The sequence below is a fragment of the Paroedura picta genome, chromosome 3 (assembly GCF_049243985.1).
Source record: "Paroedura picta isolate Pp20150507F chromosome 3, Ppicta_v3.0, whole genome shotgun sequence".
NCBI lineage: Eukaryota > Metazoa > Chordata > Lepidosauria > Squamata > Gekkonidae > Paroedura > Paroedura picta.
This window is the reverse complement of record NC_135371.1, coordinates 21,210,590-21,228,344: the sequence shown is the minus strand read 5'-3', so window position 1 is coordinate 21,228,344 and position 17,755 is coordinate 21,210,590. Positions and strand designations below refer to the sequence as shown.

Below are 17,755 nucleotides of genomic sequence, written 5' to 3'. Positions count from 1 at the left end.
AAAAAACCTCTTCCTGAATCAGACCCAGTGGGTCCACCTCATCCATTAGCCTGTTTCAGCCAATGAGGTGCCCTGCAGGGCCAACCCCCCTTCCCAAATAAGTCAACAATTTAATTTTTGTTGAATAAAGAAGTATTTATTTTGTTTCTCTTGAACCTATTGCTCTTTAACATCTTTGAGTATCCCTGAGTTCTAGTAATATATGAGAGAGAAACAACTCTTTCTATCCACTTTCTCAACCACATGCATAATTTTATAAACCTCCACTTTGTTAATCTTTTTCCTAAACAGAATAGTCCCAGATTCTTGAGTCTTTTCTCAGAACTAAGAGACTGCAAGCCCTTAATATTCTTGGTCACCCTCATCTGCACTTTTCCCAGTTCTCCTCTTTATCCCAGCCCCCATCCTACATGGTTTTGATCCATGCAGATCCCATGTTTCCCAGCTAGCCTTGCCAATCTCCAGAGATCTCCTAAAACTCACCTCCCAACTGCAGAGATCATCATCATTAATTAGATTTATTGGCTGCACCCTCCCTACAATAGTCTCAGGGTGGCTCATACCAATAACATACAAAGTAAGTATTAAAACATTTAACAATAATTTAAAAAATTCTTAACCTAAAAACCCCTTTGAGTGCCCCAGATCTAACATCTTGGGTCAGAGCAATTCTGGTGAAAATGGGGAGGTGGAAAGAGGGGGAACCTTACTGATGACATATAGTGCTTATGTTGGCCTCAACCATATGCCCAGTGGAAGAGTACCATCATGTAGGCCCTCCAGAACTTTGTCAGTTTCAATAGGGCCCAGCTCTCGGCTGGCACTTCATTCCACCAGACTGGAGCCAGGGTTGAAAAGGCCAAGGCTGATCGTGCTTCTTTGGGGCCGGGGACAACCAGTAAGTTTGAATTTGCAGAGCACAATGCTCTTTGGGGGAAATACTCAGAGAGGCAGTCCCTCAGGTATGCAGACTAGTTCCCCTAGAGAAAACAGCAGCTTTGGAGGCTGAACCCTATCAGCCTCATATGACACTGAGGTCCCTCCCATCTCCAGACTCTCTTTCTCCAGGCTCTAGCCCTAAACCTTCAGGAATTTTCCAACTCTATGCAACCCTATTACACAGCATAACATTTATGGGAGGTCAAGGAGAGCCCCTCATTTCTTTTTTTACCAGCTGAAAAGCTGGCTTGATCAATCCATCTTGTTGTATGATGGGAATCACAAGTATGGATCTGCACTTTGTAGAATTTTTATCTCACTGATTTCAGACCAGGGAACAGAATCTCCTGGCCATACACTGACCTACATGCCTTTCCTGCATTTATGTATTTATGAGGTTCAATTTACATTGCATATTCTAGACCAGGGCTAGTCAACCTGTGGTCCTCCAGATGTTCATGGGCTACAATTCCAATGAGCCCCTGCCAGTGTTTGCTGGCAGGGACTCATGGGAATTGTAGTACATGAACATCTGGAGGACCACAGGTTGACTACCCCTGTTCTAGACCACAATATGGATTAGTGACTCCTTTCTATTCTTCTGCCATCTTGCCATTCTCCTTATCGGAAAGGGAAGTACTTTCCAGTACATATTTATCTGTGAAATGAAAATAATGATGCCTGCTTACTAGAGAAATTGCTCTAGTAATCTGTCCCTGTCATGATAGGAGCTGAATGCCTTATTAAATAAATGCAACCCTTCTTTCTCCCGTTCTACAGATTTTTCAAAAAGTGTATTTTCTTGATGCATCCAAGGCAAAGGCAGACCCAGGTAGCATATTCCAGCCTCTTAGGAATTGTCATTTAGACCTGCCCTCTTTAGTAACAGGTAGAATAGTGGCATATAGTGTCAGATATGTAGCCATGCATGACAGCAATTACAGATAATTAGACTGGTGTCCTGTCTAGATTTGGATAATGTGTGTCAATTACTGGGCACATCTAGATGTGTCACTAAAGAACAATGATTTTATTGCTGTAATTGGAAGCATTAGTAATGTTATGATGGTGTTATGAGAAGTTTTATATTCCAAATTAACAAAATATTTTATTCAACAAGATGGGAAAGGTCAGGGGAAAGCGGGGATAAAATTTCTGAGGTAATTCAGTAGCAATAACTATGAGGTAAAACCAGTACATGCACAGACTTTAGTTCTTATGTTTCGGGCTAATGAGAAGTTCTTAAGTTATTCACAGTTACTTAAATAATTATGTTGAGAGGCTTTTGTTCCAGTGTTTTCCCCAAACACTTCAGAAGACTTTTTTGTGTGTTTTCTGACTCTGTTTCCAGAAGGATGGCACACTTTTTCTAGTACTCAAACCCCTTCTCTTGAAACAGTAGTACTTGTCTGGAGTTTTAACTGATTCTTAAGGTTTCTGCAGGCAGCTCCTAACCATGCCAGACCAGGGATCTCTGCACTCAGAGCTAAGTTCCTGTTTTAGATAGGGAAATTCTCCTCTCATTAGAAGATCTATCCCCCTTATTCAGCCAGATGGGATTCTTTGCCAAACTTCCCAAACTTCCTTGCCAACTTTCCCCTAGTTCTTCTCTTTGTGTTAAACTGCTCACAATCAGGGCTGATTTTCTAATCTGCCAGTACTCTACTCCTCTCAGCTAATGCTGAAATCACATTCAGTCAAGGCAGAAATTTGACTGGCTCTCTCCTCAGCATCCAGTTCAGAAGTCTTTTTCTGCTCAACTGACACTAAGCAATCAAATTGCTTGGAGCAGCCTGTCACTCAAGGCTCTCTGAAGAATTAACCCTTCCCAATCCTTCATCTGTTTACACAGCACTTCTAAACTTTAGAAAGTTAAGTCTGTCACAGCTGTCTTTTCTTTGTTCTTGAGAGCATCAGGTTCACCACATCTCTATCCCAGGTATTAGGAGCCTGCCAACTGTAGGGAGTTTTTGGAAATATGGTGTATTCAGTCATATTATCTATTTACATTATGGAATTCTGAATATGTAGTAAAGAATTGAGGGGTAAATCATTGTTAGGTGCGAAGTCGTGTCCAACCCATCGCGACCCCATGGACAATGATCCTCCAGGCCTTCCTGTCCTCTACCATTCCCCGGAGTCCATTTAAGTTTGCACCTACTGCTTCAGTGACTCCATCCTGCCACCTCATTCTCTGTCGTCTCCTTCTTCTTTTGCCCTCAATTGCTCCCAGCATTAGGATCTTCTCCAGGGAGTCCTTCCTTCTCATGAGGTGGCCAAAGTATTTGAGTTTCATCTTCAGGATCTGGCCTTCTAAGGAGCAGTCAGGGCTGATCTCCTCTAGGACTGACCGGTTTGTTCGCCTTGCAGTCCAAGGGACTCGCAAGAGTCTTCTCCAGCATCAGAGTTCAAAAGCAGCAATTCTTTGACGCTCAGCCTTCCTTATGGTCCAACTTTCACAGCCATACATTGCAACTGGGAATACCATAGCCTTGACTAAGCGCGCTTTTGTTGGCACGGTGATGTCTCTGCTTTTTAGGATGCTGTCTAGATTTGCCATAGCTTTTCTCCCCAGGAGCAAGTGTCTTTTAATTTCTTTGCTGCAGTCCCCAGGAAAGGGAGCCCAGGAAAATAAAATCTGTCACTATCTCCATTTCTTCCCCATCTATTTGCCAGGAATTGAGAGGGCTGGATGCCATGATCTTTGTTTTCTTGATGTTGAGTTTCAGGCCAACTTTTGCACTCTCCTCCTTCACCCGCATCAACAGGCTCTTTAGTTCCTCTTCACTTTCTGCCATTAGAGTGGTATCATCTGCATATCTGAGGTAAATCATTACTGACTGTTTAATCTGGAGTAAAAGAATCTGAATTCTGCTATCCTAATTTCAATCCAACTGTGTTTGGGATTAGAATAGAGGTGTGTGTTAACAATCAGAACCTCTTGCAAGACTCAAGTTTTGCTCCTTTGGACAATCCAAACCAAAGACGGATGTTTGCATAAGCAAACAGGCTGACTGGAGAAGTACAAGAGCAAATATTTTCAGAATGCTGGGACATGTTTGGAAAAGGCTCTCCTCTTCTAAACAATGGCTGTGGGGTTTGCAGGCATCACACAGAGTGGTGGGGTAGAAAGGGGGAAAGAAAATTCTCCTGGCAGAACAGTCAAAGTCAGATGAGTGTCCGTTCGTTGTCGAGTTCCCTGTTTGTCGGTGTTTTTTTTTTTTTTTAGGGGGTGGGGAGGATTGAATCACAGGAGATCTGATTGCCTTTAAACAAATTCTTCCACGGTTTTAGTCGTCCCTGTGGAACAGGCAGCTATGACTTCAGAAATGAAAAGAACTTTGAAATTTGAGGGGATAAGGAGAAAATAGAAATGCTAAACAAGATTGCCGAAAAGCGACACACATTGCAAACTAATATAATTATTTCCCTCCATTCTTTTGAATAAAGCTGGCGCAACTTGAAAGAAAACCCTATCCTTGTTTCATTTTTACAAGGCTCCCCTCTCCTCCCAATTTTTCCCCTTATGCTTGCAGGAATTGTTAATTTCCAACATGCTTATTATCTTCTCGCTGGTGTCTCCCTTCAGATGCCTGCCGTTTGAACGGCATCTCTTTCTCCCAAGTCTATGAGAAAGTGAGAAATTAGCAGGGGGGGGGGAACCAGTTTGGGAAATCAATATATATTTTTCTTCTTTTGCTGTGACTTGGTGGTGGAAATTATTGTTTCTGACTGTGAACAACCCAAAGTTTCTCTAAGGTCTCATTTGAAGCAAGACTAGACCTGCTTTAGTAGTTCCCTTTCTTCATGCCAAGGTTTTGAAGTTCTGCATTGCAGAACCATTCGGTTATGTCACTAGCTGCACCCAACCTAGGGCTTCCTATACATGTCAGGTAGCCTACAGGGTGGATTCAATTACAAAGGCATTTCTTCATAAGGTTCCAGTCTACTGGCCTGCCACACAAGTTTGTGATCATCATGTATGTTTCCATCCCGAAGGTCCCGAGTTGAATCCACAGGATCTCCAGTTGAAGGGACCAGATAAAAGGTCATGTGAACCACGTTTACATGAGACCCTGGAGAGCTGCTGCCAATCTTGGTAGACAATACTTCCCTTGATGGATTCATAGTCTGACTCAGTATCAGGGATGCTTAGGGAAGTTGCTATATATATATACTAAGTAAAAGGTAAAGGTATCCCCTGTGCAAGCACCGGATCATGTCTGACCCTTGGGGTGACGCCCTCTAGTGTTTTCATGGCAGACTCAATGTGGGGTGGTTTGCCAGTGCCTTCCCCAGTCAATACCGTTTACCCCCCAGCAAGCTGGGTACTCATTTTACCAACCTCGGAAGGATGGAAGGCTGAGTCAACCTTGAGCCGGCTGCTGGGATCGAACCCCCAGCCTCATGGGCAGAGCTTCCAGACTGCATGTCTGCTGCCTTACCACTCTGCGCCACAAGAGACTCTTCTATACTAAGTAGTATGATTTTATGAAATGCATGCCATAGGTTACCGAATGCGGACTGAGAAGAAAGGGGAATCTGCTTTAGTTTCTAACCACTAATTAGGAATAAGATGTTGTGGACCACTCTGATTTGCCTCTGGAAGATGTGGCTTTGTATCTTAGGTCAGCCCTAGGCAGTCCAAATGCCCCTTTCCCCATAGAAAAATGCTTGAGGTCTTGGGCAGGTTGTCATTTTTCACCCTGGCTTCCTTATCTGTGAAAAATAGAAAAAAATGTTTGTTTGCCTCTTTCACAGAAGGGTTAATGTCAAGTTTGTAAAGCACTGCAAAGTTTCATGCAGCTGAAGAAGGCTTCTTGGGATGAAGGAGGGCACCTCGGTTCGCAGAGAGAAGAGAGAGCATTTTCATTACTGATCTGGATGGATTTATGTTTTTCAGTTAGTGGGAATGCCTCTTATCGGAAGTCTAGTTCAGACAGTTCCTGAGTCTGTATTTCAGGTGGAGATTGACGGGAGGTAGTGTGGATTTTGGGCAGAAGAACAAAGCTCTGTTTTGCCTTGACTCCCCTCCTATTAACAACAACACTTGTATCTGTCTGGCTCTGCTTTTTATTCCCCCAAGCGACTGGCATGACTATCTGATTAGTCTGGCATTTGTTTTTCCCAGTCTCTCCCCGCCCCCGCCCCTTCCATTTTAAAATCAGCTTCGGTGAGTTGGGGAGGGAGGTGACTTCCTGACTGACACAGGGGACAGCCAGTTAGAACTGTGGAAAGCCCTGCAGTGAAAAGGGAGGGGGGAGTTATTTCGTCATTGACGCAAGGGCTGGCCAATAGAAAAAGCAGCTTGCATAAGGCCACCTAGCTAGTTCGAAGCTAAGGCAGGATTCAGAATGGCGGCTTTTATTTGTTTATTTCCTGTCTCTCTTGCTTTTTTTCCCTTCGTGGAGATCAAAGCAGCAGGTGTTGAATTCCCAAGAGGTCTCTCAACCTGGCACTGTCCATGCCCAGAACTGCTTAGCTTCTGCAAGGTGGGCATGTCAAGATTAACCTGCTGGGATTCCCCTCCCAATGCAACCTTTTAGCCACTACTTTACACCAGCTTCCAAAAATGTCTCACAATGTCCTGTCATTTGTCTCCATATCTTCCTCAGCATGAAACAGAGAATGAGATGTTACTGAAGGCTTTGGAGGCATCTGTTGCCCCATCTATCTGTTGTATCTTCTTCAGGGCAACATTCACGGTTGATCTCTCCTCAGTTTTGTTTTCACCACATTCCTGTGAGGCCACTCAGCCAAAGAGACAGTAACTGGGCCAAAGTCACACCAGTGACCTTCATGGTGATGGGAGTGATTTGGATCTCTTCCTTCCTGTTCTTCTTCTGGTGCTCTAGTCACTAGACAGCCCTTTCTCCTTCTGAGGAGTCAGATGGCTGTTTTCTGTCATTCAGAGAACAACCACATCTCCCAGACTCCTTATGATGTATGTTCTGTCTTCACTATACGGGCTTATAGGAAACTTTTAAGGATCTGTCTGGAAAAACAACAAAACGAGCTAAAGACTCTTCGTATTAACTTTTTGAAGAGTGAGCTAGTATCAGGGGCTGTTGTGTTGAAGTCCTTGGCGTAAGCTGTTTCAGTACAGACTGTCTGACTGACAAGCCCATTTATTCTCAGACTTTTGTTTCTCTCACATCGCTCAAACCCCCCCCCCCCTCTATCTTGTGAATCTTCTGTTCTCCGGAAGAGAATTGATGTCAGATGTGAGATTCTCTGTTCACAAGCTTGTATGAATTTCAGAGTGAGTAGGGCAGGGGTAGTCAAACTGCGGCCCTCCAGATGGCCATGGACTACAATTCCCATGAGACCCTGCCAGCGTTCTCTGGCAGGGGCTCATGGGAACTGTAGTCCATAGACATCTAGAGGGCCGCAGTTTGAACACCCCTGGAGTAGGGCAAGCGCAACATCCATCAGCGTTTTATGAGGCTTGTAAACACAGTTCTTGCTAGACTGGCACCCTCATTCTAAGCCCTTGCAGTAGCATAGCTGCTTACCACAGCATGCCAACATTGTGTCGCATTCAATGTGTATATTCTGTCATGATGCACTGGTAGTATTTCCCATAACAAGCACCATCATGTGAAGGTAGGGCATGTCTGGCACCCCATTTTTAGCACTGTGGGTCAGAATGGGGTCCTGCAGATTTTATAGGGGCTTTCCTCAAAGTGCATGTAGCTCCCCATGCCCTGTTTGTTTGTTTTTTAAATAGTATGGTCATAATTCAAATCTATGATTAAAGAAAAGAATGGTGTCTTGAAAAACACAGCTGCTGAAAGCCGCACATAGAATTAAGTCTCTTCCTTCACCATCATGACATCCAACTCAGATTACCCATATCAAGAGGGGCAAAAGGCAGGTATTCCTTGATACATGCAGATAAGAAATACACATCATAATACACAGAGTAAACTAAACTAGAAGGGGTTTCTTTTGGGAGGGGGGAGGCTGGATGGGTAACTGGCATTTTTTTGAAAGCATCTGACGGTTCTTTGTAGTATGTAGCCGACTTTTCTTGTTGTTTATGATGCATCATAATTATGGTTAACCAGCCATCTGTCAATCTGTCCAATATACTTTTTATCCTCTCCTTGCTTGAAGGAGCTAAGGTTGGTGGCATACATGATTCTCCAGTCTTCCATTTTGTCTTCACAATAACTCTTTGGTGTTGGCTAGGTTGAGAGGGACAGCGATTGGCCCAAGATGATCCAGCAAGCTTCACGCCAGACAGCCTGAACCCATATCTCTGAGATCCCAGTCCAACATACTAATAGCTTCATCACTCCAGCTATGCTTTTTTGAGACATCCCATTTCTGGCATTTACAATTAAGATTAAGAATGATGGATATTGCCTTGCTATAGGAGATCTCTATCTAATAGGAGACTTACCAAAACTTGAGCATTTTGACAATGTAAATCTTTGCACTAGAACCGCCATAGATGAATATAATTTCAAGAATAAGCATGAAATCATATGTACAGTTGTATACACTTAGCCACACATAAATAATTCAGAATGGTGCATTTCAGAGGATGCGGATTACTGCCTTAGGTTTTATTTGTCTTTACTGGGTTTTTTTTTTTAACTCATTTTACTGGCGTTTAAAACTCCATTATTACCTAGTGAGTCATCCAGTTGGGTTGGGTTAGTAGTCTGAATAAACATGTCTAAAAATACCTGATGGGTAGCTTCAGTAGACTCACCATCTTTAACAGAAACATGGACCATCAAGGTTCTGAGAGCCTTTCTCAGCAGTTCGGTAATAGTTACAGATTCTTTACAAGCAAGAATTTTCAATGTGGAAATGAAAAAAACGGGAGCATTTCCATATCATAAAGCTATATGTGCTGTTGAATTTTCTCATGATGGGACAATCATAGTCAACAAAAGGCAGTGTCAGTGTGAATTACTTGATTTTGAAGACAAAGCAGAGGAACATCTTACCTGATGAATCCATCAGCACTTCACCTCCGTAGCAAGGAGGTGCTATAAGTAGGGCTTGATGAGCTGATGAGAGGAGAAGCAGATTTGGTGGTGGTTATCAATGTGTGGAGTGTCTGTCAGAACTGATCCACATCTCTTTGAACATGTATAGTTCATTCCAGAGCCTCTTGTGGCGCAGAGTGGTAAGGCAGCCGTCTGAAAGCTTTGCTCATGAGGCTGGGAGTTCAATCCCAGCAGCCGGCTCAAGGTTGACTCAGCCTTCCATCCTTCCGAGGTCGGTAAAATGAGTACCCAGCTTGCTGGGGGGTAAACGGTCATGACTGGGGAAGGCACTGGCAAACCACCCCGTATTGAGTCTGCCATGAAAACGCTGGAGGGCGTCACCCCAAGGGTCAGACATGACTCGGTGCTTGCACCTTTACCTTTACCTTTAGTTCATTCCAGGTGGCAGAGGGCAGGTCAGGATCTGTGTTCTTTGTTTTTGGTCAGGTGTACATTCCCAGATCTATTTGCCCATTCATATGGAGCTATTTTTCGGATTTGATGGGAGATAACTTTTATTATTAAATGGAAAACTTCCCAGAGGAAATGTTTGAAGGCGTTGGGTGCAGATTTTGTCTTTCTGTTCGATGGCCAGGAGACAAATATATGCATACATAATAACCTGATTGCCATTTATACTTGTTATCTCTTCATGTATATGCTCGACGTCTTTACCACATGTTACCTTAGGGACCAGCGTGACATAATTTGGCAGCCAGTCAAGAATAAATTACTTCTAGATTCATGCAGTTTCAAGGGCATATTGGGCACAGATGCTCAGTAGCTGAAAATCTGAGAGCTGGGTTGACAAAGCAAGAGGGCAGTTGGCAATATTGATAAGGGAGTCTGATTGGCAATTTAGCCGGTCAGGAACAAAAGTATTTCAGTGGAGAATGGGATTTGCCTAGGACTTGGCTTATGTCTTCCATCACCCAACTACATGGGAAGAAATTCAGCCTGACTTAGTCCTTCTCACATTGTGTCTGTCTTCTGTGAGCTGTTTAATTAACGGCTTGTTCAAGGATCAAGTGAAGGATGCGCTATAAATGCAAAGTAAGTGGCATGGAGATTTTTTTAATTTGTAAGTCATTTCGGAATATAGCTCTTGCTGTTTGGCTTAACGGCTTCCTTGCTTGAATGATTGGCTCCTAATACTGGAGAAGTAACATCATGACGCTGGAGATATTATGGATGGTTGCACAAACTTCCTTCCATTCGTTTAGGATTTTTGATACAATGTTTGAAATCCCTCTTTCTGTGATCTCTATGGAAATGATTAATCATGTATATGGGGGGCATTCATGGTAAGTCCAACACTGTGAAAACACATTGAAGCCGTTTAAGGTTAGTGTAAATCAAGTATAGCCACATGGTATAATTTATTTATTCATTTAATTATTCATAGATTTATTTCCCACCATTCCTGGCCATGGCCAGGGCTTGTGGCAGGTACCGTCAACAATGTGTTAATTTCCAGTGGGTAGCAGTGTGGCAGCAGAATAAAGCAGGAGTCCGGTAGTACCGTACAGATATTTGTTCCAGTGTTAGTTTTCCTCGGAGAGGGAAAGCAGCATGGCATAATCTGATCTCTTCAGATCTTGGAAGCCAGGCAGGGTCGGTAGTTGGATGGGAGACCACTGAAGAAAATTCTGCAGAGAAGGCAATGGTTAACCACCTTTGCTTCTCACTTGCTTTGAAAGCCCCTCCTGGGGGGGTCACTATCAGTCTACTGTGATTTAAGGTACTTGACGCACATACATGGCATTTGTTAGGTGGGAAGGCAGCATGGTTTAGCCCAATCTTGTCAGATCTCGGGAGCTAAGCAGCGTCAGTTCTTGGATGGAAGACCACCAAACAAGATGGCAGACCACCTCTACCTCTCAGTTGCCTTGCAAGACCATTGCTGGAGTTGCCACAAGTCAATTGCAACTTGAGGGCACTCAGCTTTCTTGAGTCAGAGCTCCTTTGACCAGATGCATGATGTGCATCCGTAAGCAGCAGATTCTAATAATTTGTCACTTAAATTCTGGGTGAAATCTACATTACCCAAAATTCTCATTGGATTAATATGGTCTTAACTAAGAAACATATCTAGACAGGCCCGCTGAGCATCTCTTGGGAGGTTCTTGGGAGCCAGTGTGGTATAATGGTTGGAGTGGTTGGAATGTCAGGCTGTATAGAAGGGGAGATTTAGGTTTAAAGCCCCTCTCAGTCATGAAGTTGTCTGAGTGACCTTGTCCCTTTCATTCCCTCGTTTCCTACTAGAATAGCGTGGTTGTGTGGATAAAATGGAGGAGCGTAGAATCATGTACGGCACCCTGGGTTCTCTGAGAATTTCCAGCTTGGGAAATACCTGGAGATTTGGGGGGGGGGGGAGCCTAAGGAGGGTAGGTTTTGAGGAAGGGATAGACTTGAATGGGATATAATACCATGGAGCCCACCTTCCTAAGCAGTCATTCTCTCCAGGTGAACTGATCTCTGTTGCCTGAAGATCAGTTGGAATAGCAGGAGATGGCTAGCTACCACCTGGTGGTTCACAACCCTAATTGGGAGGCAGGACAGGATATGTAGAGAACAATAGATAGGAAAGAAGTTTCAAAGTAAAGGTGTCACAACAGAGAAGGCCTTTCCTTTTCTACCTTTTCTACCTTTTATCCTAGCATCACTAAAGAATAGGGTCCTGTCAACCTTGGTATATAGGAGATCTTCCTGTGAGATGAAGCATCGCCTGGATAACCATGTACCATTTATTAGGATGCTTTATGATGCAAGCAATGTGATGGTGACTATCTTCTTATTAAAGTCAGGGTTAGAGTTGGTCATCAGAAGATTATTTTCAGCAACATCCTAGTAGTGAACATGATACATGTACTTAAGTACGTCCACTTAAGACAGCTGAACCAAAGATATATATGAAGTGTAGTGTTAGTCTGGCAACCAATGAGAAACTCACTGGTAAAACCATAGATTCCCCCCCCCCCCTGGAAGTGATATCAGGCATCTCTAGGAATGGACAACAACTCTGTCATTTTACGATGTAATTTCCAGGTTTTTCTCAAATTGAATGTCCTGCTGTCAACTGGAAGGACCTTTTGACTTTTCTCTCACCAGCAGGGGAAAAAAAGTGGGGGCAGGGATGTCCTGTTCCTCCTGGGCGTTGGCAATCCTAGGAATAGGAGACCCTGGGGGAGACATGACATAGAGGGGGATCTGCAGCAGAAAGATGAGATCAGAGGAAATAGCCGATGTAGTCTGGATCCAATCCAACCCTCCAAGATGGTTTCCCATGCTCGCTGTGCATGTTGTAGCAACCGGTTGTTCAGTTTCTGAAGGCACACTGCCATGTCAGTGGAACATTCTGTGGTGTTCATCCAGACTGCTGAGTTGGAGGTTCTGCCTTTGAATGTGAACTAAGCAACTGGAAGGGCTGCAGTTCAATGGAAGAACAAATATTTTGCATATGGAAGCTCACAGATTTAGTGCTTCCAACTAGCCCTTTCAGGTAGCAGGTGTCGAGTAAATCCAGCTAGAGATTTTAGATCTAAATTCAAAGGAGAGAGGCATTCCTACTCCACTTTACGGGACTGTCTCATCCTGACAAATATTACTTTAGGTTCCTGCTCCCTTTGAGACAGCTGAGTTCAGGGCAGAGCTAAGCTGCTTAGTTCGGGTTGCTAGTTACTGCAATAGATTAAGCCGAGGTGGAGACACGTGTGCACATAACCAACAAATGCATTACAAACGGGATCTCTTGGGACCCGGCCTTGTTGTACTGCACCGTGGGCTTCACTTTTCATGTTTGTTTTTAATTACATACTCCGAGACTTGAAGGGAGAGCCCAGCCTTCCGACAGATTTTATCTGCTGATTATTTTCACAAATTGTTACAGAGAAGGCCTCCGGGGCTCATGTGTAGGTGGAGGCTCAGCTCCCCAGTCGTAGATTGGATGCCAGGTGGTGGCGTCTTAACCTATGCTCACAAAGGCAGGTGCTGACAGATCCACCTAGGCCAAGAGAAAATGCTCACATTCTGGAGGCTAACAGAGAAAACGGTAAAAGAACGACCTTGGCGGGTTCGGTTTCCACTGAAAGCAGCCTGCTCTTTTCTCTCTGTTTCCTTTTTTGTTCTGTTGAGGTAGAACATTTTGCCTGTGTCTTAAGGGAACTTCCTTGTCATAACTGCGCACCTCAGGACTCTTGAGGGTTCTGCTCAAGGTGGTCGATCTTGTTTTGGTTTGTCGCTCAAAGCAGCTATGTCTGAAGCAAAAACCAACTACTGCAGTCCCCCTTTTTTAACATTTAGGTTCATCAGTACTACAGCTGCCTACCAGAGGACAAAGTACCCTACGTGAACAGCCCCGGGGAGAAAGCCCGCATAAAACAGCTTCTACACCAGCTGCCACCCCACGACAATGAGGTGAGTCATTTAGAAATAATTGGGGAAACATTTGCTTAGCGCACTTAGCAGGGGACAAGGCTCTCTTTCTGATGTTGCTGTGGCGTGTAACAATTAGCTGGTTAACCCAGCCTTCTGCCCAATGAACCATTAAAGGGCTCTTATGTAAAAGCCATATAATTGTTTGTTTTTCCTGGGATCAGCTTTTCCCCATCCTGGCTGAGGATAGCAAAACTCCGCATTCTCTACGGCAGTATTAAATTGGGCAGAGGGGAACACGATCCTCAGATACAGTCTGGAGATTTATGCTCCTTACAATGACAATTGCATTGCCTGAGTTCATGTTCTTTACAGTCCTTCTAAGATCAAAGAAGCCATGTGCCTGTTAACTTCACCTACGGACAGGTACTATAACTGCTTTCTTCCTCTTTGGAATTGTTGCAGGTGTGTAGAATATGTATAAACCCTTCCCGTGCTGTTGTCTATATCGCAGCTTTCCTACTGAAACTGAATGATGCAAACCGTACAGATTTATGGCATCGACACCGATTAGTCAGAAAAGAACGCTTTGGGTTTTAGTCTCAACACCTATTAGACCAAGTTGCCCGAATTATTTCCATGTGGTGCCTCTATAAGTTGACACTCGACGGGGAGAGGGGATGATGGAAAGGCTGAACATGGTGGGTCCTGTGAGCAGTCAGGGGATATTTCTGAAGCCCCGCAGTTGCATGCTACTCCTGTCTCACTGCTAAAGGAGACAAATGGAGTAGAATAGCTTAGCTGTAGGGGACCACAGGTGGGGCTCTGAGTGGCTCTGACTAGAGCCATGGCTTTGGTGGCAGGGTGTCTCCATTCCTGTTTGCCGAGAAGGAAGGCTTAATCGGCAGAGGAGAAGGGAATGGTGCTCACTTCTCACTTAAGTTCAAATCTCTGTGCTATTTAGAATACTCGTAGCAAATACTAGCTTTCCCGTTTCTTGGTTTTTGAGCCTGAAGGGAAATACTGTGGGGTAGCAGCATATAGCTAAGCTTTCTACAGGTCTCAACCCATCTACACACATCCCTTGTGGGAGTTTCAAGGCAAGAGATGTTCAGAGGTGGTTTGCCACTGCCTTTCTCCACGTAGCAACCCTGTTATTCCTTGGTAGTCCCTCCTCTGGGTACAAACTAGAGCCAGCCCTGCTTAGTTGCTGAGAGCTGATAAGATCAATCTAGCCTGGTCCATTCAGCTCAGAGCATATGGGTTGATATCTGGACGTATATAATTTTGGAGATCTGTACCCCACTTTTCAGAAATGTTCACAATAGCTTACAAATTCCCTAAGGGGGCCCATAAAGTAAAGCTGGTATTCACTTCCTGTAGTCAGGAACTCCTGGGGAGGCTACAGAACTAAGGGGTCTTAACAAATCTCAATATAGATCATGGAGGGACAGGGATGCCAACTTTCAGATGGGGCCTGAACTTATACTGGAATGACAGCTGAACTCCAGAAGATAGAGACATTTCGCCTGGAGGAAATGGCAGCTTTTAAGAAGAAGAAGAAGAGTTGGTTCTTATATGCCGCTTTTCCCTACCCGAAGGAGGCTCAAAGCAGCTTACAGTCGCCTTCCCATTCCTCTCCCCACAACAGACACCCTGTGGGGTGGGTGAGGCTGAGAGAGCATTGATATTACTGCTCGGTCAGAACAGCTTTATCAGTGCCGTGGCGAGCCCAAGGTCACCCAGCTGGTTGCATGTGGGGGAGCGTAGAATCGAACCCAGCATGCCAGATTAGAAGTCCGCACTCCTAACCACTACACCAAATTGGCTCTCTTAAGAGTAGCCTCTATGGTATCATATGCCTACTAAGCTCCCATTGAGGACCCTTTCCAAACCTGCCCTCCAACCGTCTACCCCACCCCCACCCCAACCTCCAGGATTTTCCCATTCTGCACTGATTCCACATGGAGGTGCAAACCTCCTGCTGCCTCCTGCTTTGCAAGCCTCCTCCTGGGAGACCCACATTTTTCCTTCGCTTTGTTGCGGCTTTTTGCCTCCCGACGAGGCCGCAAGGGAAAACAAGTCGAACTTCTCCCCCCATTCCTCGGCTTGTCAGTCACAGCAGGCCACAGCGGTTCTCTCGGGGACTCAAACTTCCATCCCCCTGAGCTCCGAAAATAAATTTAAAAAAAAGTAATTTCCGCATTGCTAGGTGGTAACACCACAACAGCATTTTTAATAAAAAAAATCAACACTTTCATGTTGCTATGGAGAAACATCAGAACGATAAAGCATTCCCTCCCCCCTTTGGATTTCGTGGTGTTTCAGAATGTATTTATGTTTGGGTAGAGTTAGGAGAGGCTGGAAAAGGTAACTGGACCCCAAAGAGTGACTGTGTGTAAGCAATGTGCTTAAAAACAAACAGCAAAGATGCCTAGCTGATCGGGAGAGGGCTGCTTCATCACACACACACCCTTTCCCCGTTGATTACCCACTGCCAGGAAATACGAACGGGACTGTTTTGCCCGCCTGATCCCAAAATGACCATGCACAGTGAGGAGAACATTTTATTTAAGGTTTGGCAGCAACATGGACCACACCTTTTTTTTTTTTTTTTAATTCTCAGTGCAGGAAATGGAGAGGGGAAGGGGAGGTGCGAGGTTAGGCAGAAGACTGCAGAGACTGTCAGGTGTTTCTCCCTTACCCCTGGTTGCTCCCTGATGTGAAGCGAGATAACAAGTGGCAAATCCAGTTTTGGTGATTTCCTTCATCTCGAGGCAAATCTGGCCAAAACTCGAGCCAGCCCTTGGACAGCCTTGGTATTCAGACAACATCATGGGTAAAGGTAAAGGTATCCCCTGTGCAAGCACCGGGTCATGTCTGACCCTTTTATTGAGAGCCAACTTGGTGTAGCAGTTAACAGCAGCAGCCTCTAATCTGGAGAGGTGGGTTTGATTCCCTACTTCTCTACATACAGCCAGCTGGGTGACCTTGGGCTAGTCATGGTTCTCTTGGAGCTCTCTCAGCCTCACCTACCTCACAGGGTGTCTGTTGTGGGGAGAGAAAAGGTAGGCGATCGTAAGCTGCTTTGAGACTCCTTTGGGTAGTAAAAAGTGTGATACAAAACCCAACTCATCTTCTTCAGTTAGTTGTCCCCACAGAACTAGGCTTTGGCCCTATGCCCAAAACCTAAAAGGCCAGTTCCTCCCCTCCCTTATCAACTTCCCTCATTGAGAGGCCACACAAGTCTCTAAGCACAGCTTATCAAGCTGAGCATCTGATAAGCTGAACCGTCTTGGCTTCTCTTATTGTGTTGACAGTGACTTAAATTGTTTTTTTTAATATAATTATTAAGTAGTGCACTGATTACTCAAGAGTTAAGAGTGACAGTTGGGGAGAAGGAAAGTTGGAAACTGTTTCCCACATTTCCCTATAAATTGCATCAGTACAATTTTTCATTTAAGAAACCTGTGGGGAAATGTGAAAGTAACAAGTTTTAAGTAGGCCATAGTTTAGCACATTTAGTGTGTGGAGAGACAAGCTTTCTCTGCAAGGAGCAGGTTTTAGCATCTGTGAAGGCTCAGAAGAGTTTGTGACGGGAAACGGGGAATATTTTGTTTTGAACCTTACTTAGCTTAACTAAATGTATTCCTCCTGTACCAGAAATCCTAAAGAGCCATTTATTGCTCCATGGTAGACATATCGGCAATATATATTATTACAAATTAGTATCCTGAATGAGCAACTTGTGATCTTCCCCTTGAACTAAATAATTCTGCTAGTATGTAGGAATACACATTGCCTTAGCTACATCATCCTAGTTGGTAATTGTTGGTTGCCAACCATCATGTAGTGACTGGAGATTTCCTGGGATCACAAATGATTTCTAGGTAACAGTCCACGTGGAGAAAATGGCCTTTTTGGAAGATAGGGTGTATGGCATTATATCCTACTGAAGCACCTCCCCTACCAACCCGTGCCCTCCTCAAGCTCCCCTCCCAAAAGCTCCAGGTATTTCCCAGCCTGGTCCCGGCAACCTAACTGATAAGTCAATAGCAGTTTCAGTGTATGAAGTAAAAGGCCTGTTTTCCCAGAGGCTCTCTAGAATTTTACATTGTGAGGGTGAGAACATCTTTTTCACTCCAAAAAGACGTGGACAGTTTGAAAACCATGGCATTGGAAGAGACTCAAAAGCTATTAAATCTCAACACTTGCCTTATGGGGATTCCTCTGTAGATGTATGGTTGGTGCCCAAGGCCTTGGTGGTACTTTTAGGGCCCTATCCTTCTAAATTCAAGCGAAGACATTAAGATCAGTGAATGATGCATATTTATTAGCTAACTAGATAAAATGGTGAAGTATAGCTTGTATGCAAGCTTTCGACAAATGAAACAACTTTGTGACTGCAGTTTCTATTATCTTCCCCTCCTATCCTG

General features: G+C 44.3%; 1 protein-coding gene across 3 annotated transcripts in view; it reads left to right on the top strand.

Moving 5' to 3' along the window:
- Positions 1–17,755, top strand: part of PRICKLE2 (prickle planar cell polarity protein 2) — a 319,076-nt gene that overhangs the window by 239,266 nt on the left and 62,055 nt on the right. For all 3 annotated transcript variants that reach the window (XM_077325062.1, XM_077325064.1, XM_077325063.1), the window contains one exon: positions 13,248–13,361. In XM_077325062.1, coding sequence (XP_077181177.1) covers positions 13,248–13,361 — 114 coding nt within the window. The remainder of the gene's footprint in view (positions 1–13,247; positions 13,362–17,755) is intronic.